Genomic DNA, 10122 nt, shown 5'->3' on the forward strand with positions numbered 1-10122 from the left:
GCACAAAACAACAACAATCGGAACGGACAATCCTTTCACAAACACAAGCTCGCAACGCAGGATCAATCGAAGTTGTACGCTCGCGAAGAAGTCTCGTGTGTTTGTTCGGCGCGAGAACGCGAGAGAGCGAGCGAGAGAGTGAAATAAAGTGATCGAAGAAGCAGGAAAGCATGTGATAAATGAAAGAAAAATAACAACAATCCACCGACACGCCGTGCCCTACAGCAAGTGTGTGCGAGTATGGGTGAGCACGCTATCCCTCTCACAATCCCTTCACGCACACTAAGAACAAAACCCGCTTTCTCGCAACCAGGTGTAGCGCCACTTGCGAGCGAGAGCGAACACATCACGACTCGCGCGCCTTTCTCAAAGAGAGAAAAACAAAGAGAGCAGCGTCGGAGAAAAAGGGCTCTCACAACGGTGTGTGCGTGTGATAGCTACCTTCGTTTCCTTCTCTTTCTCACACGTTCCCTAAACTCACACACGTGCACTTACGCAGCAGCAGACAGGCGCGCACGCGACTCTTCGCATCCAGCGTTCCATTTCACGGTCTCGCATAAAACCTGACCAGACACAAGCGGCGGTCCACCGTCCTGCTGCGTTCTGCCCTTATGCTCGTTCTATGCTCGCTAATAAAAGCGCTCTCGCTCACTCGCGCGGTCGCACGCACACACACGCATCGCAGTTACCGCACGCCGTCACCCATTCCAATTCCCCACAGCTGGTGTTTGGACAAAATGTTTTTCCGTAACGGGGAAAAGAGGTGCGGACCGCAGGGAACATGACAATCACCGCAATCCACCCCCTCTCCCTCATAAACACCCTGTGCACACACACACACGCACGCAGCCCGAATAAAGCATCATCTTCTGCTTCTGCAAAAAACGCACAAGAAAAGCCTCCTATAATCGGGTCGATTCTTTGTTCTTTCAACCTCCCCTTCGATTATAACATTACGGAGCTTCGGTTTTGCACTGCGCGAAGAAGCGGTCATCGCGAGGAGAAGGAAAGGGAAGAGGAAGGATTGGGGTGGGCGCGCGCGTGGTGGAAGGACGGTTTGCAATAAAAAAAAATCGAACCCAAAACCTTTGCGCTACTTCTCTCTGGTGTCGCGTTTTGAAAAATCCTCAAGAGGGCGCTTGTGATGTTATGGGTTATATGCACACAGCTTGCTTAGATTGCTTGCTGGGATCTTTATGCTATACACCGACGGGACACAGGAATGACACTGCGCTTAGTCATTTAGGATAAAATCAAGTGCTTTGATTCAATGAAGTTTTCCCCATTTTTCATGTGATGAAAACACATGTGCGAATGAAGGTAATACAGCATATACATTGCTACACACCCACATAGACAGAACACACATTCGCAGAATCGCCACTCCGCCGCACACATACAATATTCATCCAAACAAACACACCAACTTAACGCTTCAAGTTACCTTGAACTTGACCTCCACATTAAAGCAGTATTATCGTGTCTCGCTTTTCTACGAATGCTGCTTCGAGCTGCACCAAATTTGCACACCAAATCCCTGTTTTTATTCCCCATATGTTCAGCTAAAGCATTCCTAACCCTCATTCGCACTCCGCTCGCCAGCCATTCATGGAATTCCATCCACATTCCCCCGCCCACATCTACAGCATAAACGTCACTTTCGCTTTTCGTACTGCGTTAAACACACAATATACTACATTCCCGTCAAAATGGACTCAACACTAACAAACTACCGGGCACAGCCCGCTCGCGCACCCTTTCTGGCCTCCCTACCGACATTTCCACTAAATCGGAGTCGAAGCCAGAGGATGAGTCGCGGTGGGCTGTGGCGTGAAAGGTGATAGGGTTGTTTATAGTTCATTGGCAACCCGCTCTCTCATGCATGATTATGCTAATGATAATGCACTGTGGCACAATGCTGTGCTTCAATTGCTTCTGCACTCCAAACTTAATTACCATCTACGGATCTTCTTGCCCAAAACGCAAACGATTGTGCCGAGTGTTGTTTGTTACGGTGCATATTAAGCGATCATGTTTCTCCATCGCTAAAACAATGCGTGACTAATTGTGCTGAGCGAGTTCCACTCCCATCGGGGACTTGGAAATTGGTGGAATAGATGGATTTCGGTACGACCGACCGAATCAGTACCAAATCCCTTCCGGACTTTATCCAGTACTAATTTTCAAGTTCCACTGGGTAGTTTGAAGTCACACACGGGGAGCCACTTTTATTGGAGGCACATTATTTAGCTCCAAAAATAAAATGTTCAGACCACCATGTCAAGTTTTGATATCCAAAAGGGTCATTACAGACGCCTCATAAGTACTGCTAAATTACTTGCAACAATTAGGTTAGGTACACATCCCATCTGATCAGTATCAACTTCAAGCATCTTTAGAAACTCGTAATGGTTCCCATCTCGAGCATCTCATTGACCTTATAGAACTAGTATTCCTCAAACATTGTCTATGACCTTAAGACCTAGTGAACTGGGTAGAGAGCTTATGAAAGTCCAGATAAGGCTTCAACAAATTGTGGTTCTAAGACATTGATGTCCATATCATCAAGTCACTCTCAACATAGCTGCTCTGTACACTCGCGATAACACGAAGGAATAATCTCAATAATTGAGTTTTTATTAAAACTGAGGTTCCGGACTCAGAGATATTAAAATCCCTTGATAGATTTTTTTTGGAAATGCTGAAGGTGCAATGATAACCGATCCGGGCTCCACCTGATGCTGCTGTTTCGTCGATATACACGCGATAGTATAATCTTACACCACACCATCATCTATCAATGAATCGCTCACCATCATCACAGACAGACGTTTACGATTATGGCTGTTATGATTGTTATTGCTATTAATATGTTTATTGCCTTATCGTAGCACCAGCGCGTCAGGACGAAAATTACGATGTGAAGGCTCTGGAGTATCACACACAGAGATTCGCTTTTATGTCTCCTACACAATCCGAGTCACAGCACTCGAAGGAATAGAATAATTTAATGTTGGGACTGAGAGGGAGGCGAGGAGTGTGGCAACAACAACGTTGCTGCCCTGGCACTGGCTGTACGTAGTTCGATCGATCAAAATGAGGTCAGAACAGAGGCCTCTTTTTCGCTTGCTTGCTGTCTCACTTTCCACGCAAAGCCATAAGCCATTGGCGATGAAGTTGCTCTCCGTCCAACAGGTGAATATTTTAAATTCCATTCCACTATTTGCGTTGATTTTGTTTAAAGCCTCCGCGAAAATGGATTTCAATTTACACTCCACATTAAAGGCCAATCGAATTGCAAGAAAAGCTATATCGAAAGGTATTTTAATTGTCCATTGATTGAGGGGTTTTTAACAAGTCCTTCGAAGGGAAGGTGTTTTCCCCTTATATTACACCCCATTTATTGTGTTGCAAAATTACTTTTCCTTCAACACTTTAATACTCGTTGACCGACATAATTTAGGCAAGCAACAGCATGGGAACAAGGCCATTTATGCGGGAAGGTTTTTGTGTGAAAAACGCCCTTAATCGCCATCGTTGTGTATGCACCGTCGTTGGTTTTCGATCTCCACAGCAGAATCATATCAATTGCGGGAACTGCACCTGCCCCACCCGATGCAACTACACTAAAGTAGCTAAGTTTCGGGTGGCTTTCACCCAATTTAACGCTCAATTGAACGTGGCTGTGTGCCACCAATTCGAACCGTGGTTAAAGTATGTCCACCTCCAGCGAGTGCAATCGATTGTTTTGTATGCTGCCTGTCCCGGTAGCAGTAGTAGCAATTCGGGTCGGACGGTGGTGATGATGATGATGATGACGCTGATAGTGGGGCTAATTTGCATACCCCATTATAGTGGCATTTTCAGCAATATTAAAGCAGCACAACAAAAGGGTTTCCCGTGCGCATTCAGATTTAATCGACGGAAAATACGGTTAAACGATGGTGGCGAAGAAAACCTATCCGTAACCATTCATGGCCAGACCAGAGATTTACCACCGGAGCATTACACATAAATAGGTTAAAGTTCAAACGAAGTTACCAATCAATAATACCGCGCGCACTGTGGTTACCGCTTGCCCGACAAAAAGGTGGTACAGTACTTACTATTGTGCAAACCGGCCAATGAGGCGGCCTGAGACGCAGCCACGGCCATCGTGTTCTGGTTGTGGTGGGACATGGAGAATCGATCGTTGCCACTGCCGGAACCGGAACCGGCGTTCGGCATCAGCCCACCGAGACCCCCGGGCATACCGAACTGGGAGCCGAACAGTGGGTTTGAGGCCGCTGCCGCCATGGCTGACGGATCTCGTCCCCAGTATGCTGCAAAGGGGAAACATGTTATTAAAGTATCTGCTATTAAAAGGCCAGCAAACTGAAGCTTTTGGGTAAAGTTTTAGCACCGACGAAGTAATCTTGAAGCGACAATTTAACCAGTTTTATTGAAGCAATAAAGGAACACAATAAAAAACTAATTAATGTCGGCACGTAACGCAAACATAAGGAACTCATTTGATAAGAAGATGCCATATTGCTTTTAGAGAGTGAATAAAAGTATAATTTGTACAATTAACCACTATTGTTTTAAATTAATTTAAACATTAAACTGAAACTGACTTTGGCATCAATTTTTGGTAACATTAAAAACACATCTTAAACAAACGCCAGAAGCCAACGCCAAACTTACCGAATAGTGAGGCGGCATCTAGCAGCGCGGCCGGATCGTTAACACCGGCTGCGCCTCCCAGACCGGTTCCGCCCTGCCCGCCGCCACCCTTCTTCTCGCCGCCGCCCTTCTTCTCCCCGTCCTTATCCATTCGGCCAATTTTGACGGCTGTGTGTGCGGCGGCAGCTGTGGCGCTGCCGCGGCTTCCGATGCGCTTATGAAAAACTGGAACCCCAGCGGCCGGTACACGCCTGGCTGGAAGTGGGTGTATGTGCGCCCACCGGATAAAGGGCACACCAGTTACGATCGATCGATCGATCGATCACTCTACTTAATCTACGCCGATCGGTGGCACACTGCACGAAAAGGGTCACCACCAACCCAACTACTATTCAAGCACGATGCACGGGTTGCAGGATGGGGAGGGTTGGGACCTCAATACTCACTACATTCACTTGGTTAACATTACTTTTTACACGCATACATACACAACACTCTGTACACACTGCACTCACTTAACTTTCTTATGTATTCTTATTACTTCACTATTCCTTAAGGAAATATTTTCTTTTATACAATAAAACGCCGCTTCTCCAAGCTGGTGAATCGATGCTGGTTTTGGGGGTTGTTTTTCTTTTCATTTAAACTACAATCAGATTTTCACACCATGTCGTCACCATCTGTAGCGAGAATTTGGATGAAAAACATTTTCATTAGAAACGCACATATTGGAAAGGATGGCCACTTGTATTCTTATCTTACACGACACCGGGTCTTTCATAATATCACATTTCCACTAATATTATAACCATCAACAATCAATCACAATCATAAGCATCATAATTATGAATCACTTTAAACCAAACATAAATCGATATCGAACACTTTCACCAATGTTACAGGGTTTTCACTTAAGCATTTTAGTTACACACAGTAAGTATCTTCTCCTTCGGTTACTTAAAATGCCAATACCTTTCATAACAAGTTTAATCCGTTCCAGCGCTACTTAATGAGGACCAAAGACGAACTCCACCATTTTTTAATCATATCAACTGTTTGTTGTTTCCAAACGAATTGGAAGGTTATTTTAAACAAAAACACATGAAATTCATCATAGGAAACTTTGTAAAAATTGTCCTAAATATATATTTTCAAAGTGCCAACAAATTTAACCCTCTAAGCCTCTAATGTTGGTACTCCTAAAGTTGAAATAAACTTGCAATATATCTATGGAATAGGAAGGAATCTCCAGTAGGATCTGTTCGATCGGTGAACCATCATAAAAAGAATCAACCAAATAGGTGAACATTAATGATAGCTTGTAAAATATTCCTCTGCGAACTGGTACGAATTGCAGTAAAACAAAACTCCAACAAGCCACGAATTAGTCCGGCAAAGAAGGAACCTTCTGTCTCTCCGGTTATGTTAACATACTCGCCGCCTCCGTCCATGATCGATCCGCCATACTACACAGCGCAATGGGGCTTGTTGATCGTCAAGTTCAGGTCGAATGCGTCCAAATGATCCAAACGATGTGACGTGGCATGTGAGACGGGTACACATAGCAGCAAGAGAGCAGCAGCAAGCGTTTGAATGTTCAATTTCTGAATTTTGTTCCCTTTTCCACAAGCGTGCGAATTGCAGATGTAGCTGTCCACAAAAAAAAGCCTCTACAAAACTACCTCCAGGTTACAGGAGAAAATCAATTCTGGCCCTTTTACACCCTCTTCTTCATCACATCCTCCTCTCCTTTATTTCAGTGATTTTTTGGCTTAACTCTCTTGTGAATGTTGGTGGTGATTTGTATATTGTTCCCTTTTTTTCTGCAAACAGCCCCCCGGAAGGTTGTGTGAGTGCAGGGGAGTTTTTTTGTGGTTGCTGCTGTGGCCCTTTTTTTGGAGTGCTTGTAATTGCCACCATCACATCAGATAAGCGTGTGAGGGGCAGCGGATTTCACCGAAAATTGCCCCATCTCCGCATCTTCACCCGCGCACCGCACCAGAAGATCAGACGCCTCTAAATGGCGAGGGAGGGGTTCGAATCGTCTGATCGTGATCGCGATTATTATACTCGGGTCTCGATTTTTCTGCTTCTGCTTCTGGCCAGCTTCGTTTCGCTGCCGGACAGCAGCCGGCCAGTGCGCACAGCCCTGACATGACATCTGAAAAGAGATCGAAAGGAGAGAGAGAGAGAAACAAGCATTAATGTTGGTGCACAAATTGTTTATGCTACCTCCACCCCATATTCAGACAGTCGGCTACGGTGTTATAAACCCGCGGATGGGTTAATGGCGATCATGAGAGGAATTTGCTGGACGAGTGGCAACGGTGGTTGAAGATTAAAATCATAAACGGAACCGACCAACGGACCGAACGGAGTTCTCCAATACACTTATCTTCGCATTCAATCTAAGTATCACTACCATTTTTTCCCCCAAATCAGGTGATGCGGCTACTGTTCATCATGAGAGAAAAAAATGCTTTGTCTCACAAAATCGCTTCTCATAAAGTTACATTTTTACATCATCATTGGGCAGCGCCATTTGCTGCATTTAAACAGTTTAAACCAAACATAGAATACGGTCCTTCAGCCCACGGGACCCCCTTAGCCGCAACTCACCCCTAAAAGGCAGCGACATAAGAATGAATATGTAGATATAGCCCGCGTTCCTTTTTTTTTCTCCCTTTGTTCCCGGGCATGGGGTTTGGTAGAATAAGAGTGGGTGAAGCAACAAACGCAACGAAACATTTTCTGCACGCGCGCGCTAGTAGCGCATCATCACTCTTGCGCTTTTGAGGCCCCCTCCATCGGCACCAGCGCACACCAAACAACAAAAAACCGCTAAAATAGGTGACGATGCGTACCATGAGAACAAGTGTTTGTGTGTGTGTTGGAAATAAAGATACGAAAAATGATCAAGAGTTGCGTGAGGCAGCAGTACGGGTGGACAAGAAGCGAACAAATAAACGATGTGAGCGCTCTGCTCTGATCGTTACCGACATTTGGCCGGCTACCAGCGAATATTGCAACTTGACGGTAAAATTAAGGTATGCATGACAGCGAAATAACGCCAACCGGCCGAAAGATGGCTTTGGGTCCGCAAATAAGTAACGACTTTTATAGAACCAATTAGAACTGAGTCTCTAGAGAATCTTGAATGTCATGCAATATTTATCACTAAAGAAATCAGAACACAGAAATCTCTAAAGATTTATGAATCTTCTCTTTTAACTTGTAATAACTCCTCAATTAATATTAAACAAAACTTCAAATATTCAAACTCTCCAGATATTCCTGATTTTTCATTATAAACATATACAGTCTTTCATGCCGTTTGAAGTATTAATTAAAATTTAAAGATCACTAGACATACCGATCGTTTAATTATGGAATTCGAGCTAATTGGTGTTATCTACGGACATTTGCTCTAGAGGAACATTAGAAAAAGATTCCTCTATCGAATCGTGATGAGCAATGGAACCAGGACACTTTGGAAATCATTCCAAAATGACCTTCAGAACCCACTCATGACTTCGTTATAGAATTGAATGTGGATCTACTAGTGGGACTAGATCGCTACCGGAGAGTGCAGTCGAACTCAATTTTTTAACATTGAGTACTTCGAAAGACACCTCATTCTTTTATCAAAAAAAACTCCAATTAATGAACATTTCGTGCAGCTCTATTTAAACCTCATTCAATAAAGCATTTGCTTCCGTCTAAACCTCCAGCAAGATGTGACGAAAATGAGGATTCTCTGTATAATTGGAGAAATGAGCACTGCAACAGCGACAAAATGGCAGCAGATGTTCAATGGTACTATGGTTTAAGGGAGGGAACCCTCCAATCTTCATAGGGAACACACATTGACGAATGTGACACAGTTGATCAGCTAAAGCAAAAAAAAAAAAGAAATGAGTTTGAATTAATTGGCCCAACAAGAGCGTGCATCAAACAAAGAATTAGCACCGCTATTGAAGAATGATCCGAAACGGTGGCAATGATGCCCTTAATGAGTTACCACGATGGGACGCTTTTGACAGGTGCAAGTTTAAAACAGATAGTGATGAAAATGTGACCCAAGTGCTCCGAATACCATCGGTGCGTCATCACGGTAGGTAGTGGTGGTTCTATGCAGCTCTAACGAAATTGCACTCCACTGGCACAAAAAGCTCTGCATCGTGTTTTAATTGCGTATCCCAACCGGCAAGAGGAGAAAATTCATTCTGGTCATCCCCCGATAAACTAAGCGCTTTTTTTTCTATTTCCCCAGAATTACCCACACCCAGCATAAATCCAGGGCGCTGCATGAAAATGAGGTGATGCGGCGACAAGCAAAAGCGTTGCTGGTGCCTGGTGGTTGTGGCTAAAAAAGGGTGGAAAGGTGGAAAAAATGATTATGCCATTGACGACGCGACCACACACGGGAGAGAGAGAGAGAGAGCGAGAAAAAGTGAGAGAGAGGGGGTCAGAAACATTCCATATACAACCCCTAATACATGCCCTTCTTCATTCTCTCCGCAAATCCCCTCATAAAAATACCCGCTCGTACGACGAGGCTATCCGTCGTGAACATGATGCGGGGTGGCCGCACGAAATAACTCAAAACGCCACCGGAATAGGCCAAAAAGAACGATTTTAACCGGTCGACGACGAAAAGCAACCGGCGAAGAAACGCAAGGGATGGCATGTGTGTATGTGTGTGTGTGTTTGCGTACAATACCCACTCACACACACACACTCACTCACTGATTGCATATATGCACACACACACACACCTATACACAAAACTCACCCCGTTTCCGTACGCAAAGAACAGCCCAGCAAACGACACGTACTCGGGGGAAGGGGGGGCGAGGGCATAATGGGTGGAAGGGAATAGAGGAACGGGAGCGAAAACTATTCCTCCTCCTTTTGGTCCTTCTCCGCTTCCTGCGTATCCCGTTTTTGCCGCACCGTTCTTTCCACCCCTAAAAACTTCGATGCCACGTACGACAAAACACTCGAACAGGCCAACGCCGTGCTTTCCATTGCGAACCGTTCGTTCGCGCGCGCCTGTGTCCTTAGCTCGCGCGCCCGTGCGGTTTTTCCTTCTGGTCATCCACAAAAGCAACCACCGCTCCCTCCCCTCCAACCCCTCGCTGTGCACTATGAACCAAGGGTAGCCCCACCATGGGGTCGAACAAATAAGATTTCGATTAAAACAGTAATACAGTATTAAATGATGAGCAGTGAGCAGATGGAGGGGGGGGGGGGGGGAGGGGAATGTTCTAAAAAGTGTCCCCCCCCCCCCCCTTAACCTGAGTGGGGAAAAATGTCTTTTGTTTTTCTTTGCACCCCTTAATTCATTTTTTTGTTTTGTTTTTGGTACATCAACATCCCATAGTGAGATGGAAGCCGGCTGCGGTTGGGTGACTGGGAGGGGAGTTGGGCACCAACCACCGCATCTATCATTTC

At 45.1% G+C, this 10122-nt stretch overlaps 1 protein-coding gene across 1 annotated transcript in view; it reads right to left on the reverse strand.

The window, feature by feature from the left end:
- Nucleotides 1-4816, reverse strand: part of LOC128300478 (uncharacterized) — a 29268-nt gene extending 24452 nt beyond the window's left edge. Inside the window, exons 1-2 of the mRNA XM_053036549.1 lie at nucleotides 4687-4816; nucleotides 4107-4322 (exon numbers count right to left, since the gene is read on the reverse strand). Coding sequence (XP_052892509.1) covers nucleotides 4107-4322; nucleotides 4687-4816 — 346 coding nt within the window. The remainder of the gene's footprint in view (nucleotides 1-4106; nucleotides 4323-4686) is intronic.
- Nucleotides 4817-10122: the final 5306 nt, after the last annotated feature.

Source organism: Anopheles moucheti, chromosome 3, assembly GCF_943734755.1.
Source record: "Anopheles moucheti chromosome 3, idAnoMoucSN_F20_07, whole genome shotgun sequence".
NCBI classification, from domain to species: Eukaryota; Metazoa; Arthropoda; class Insecta; order Diptera; family Culicidae; genus Anopheles; species Anopheles moucheti.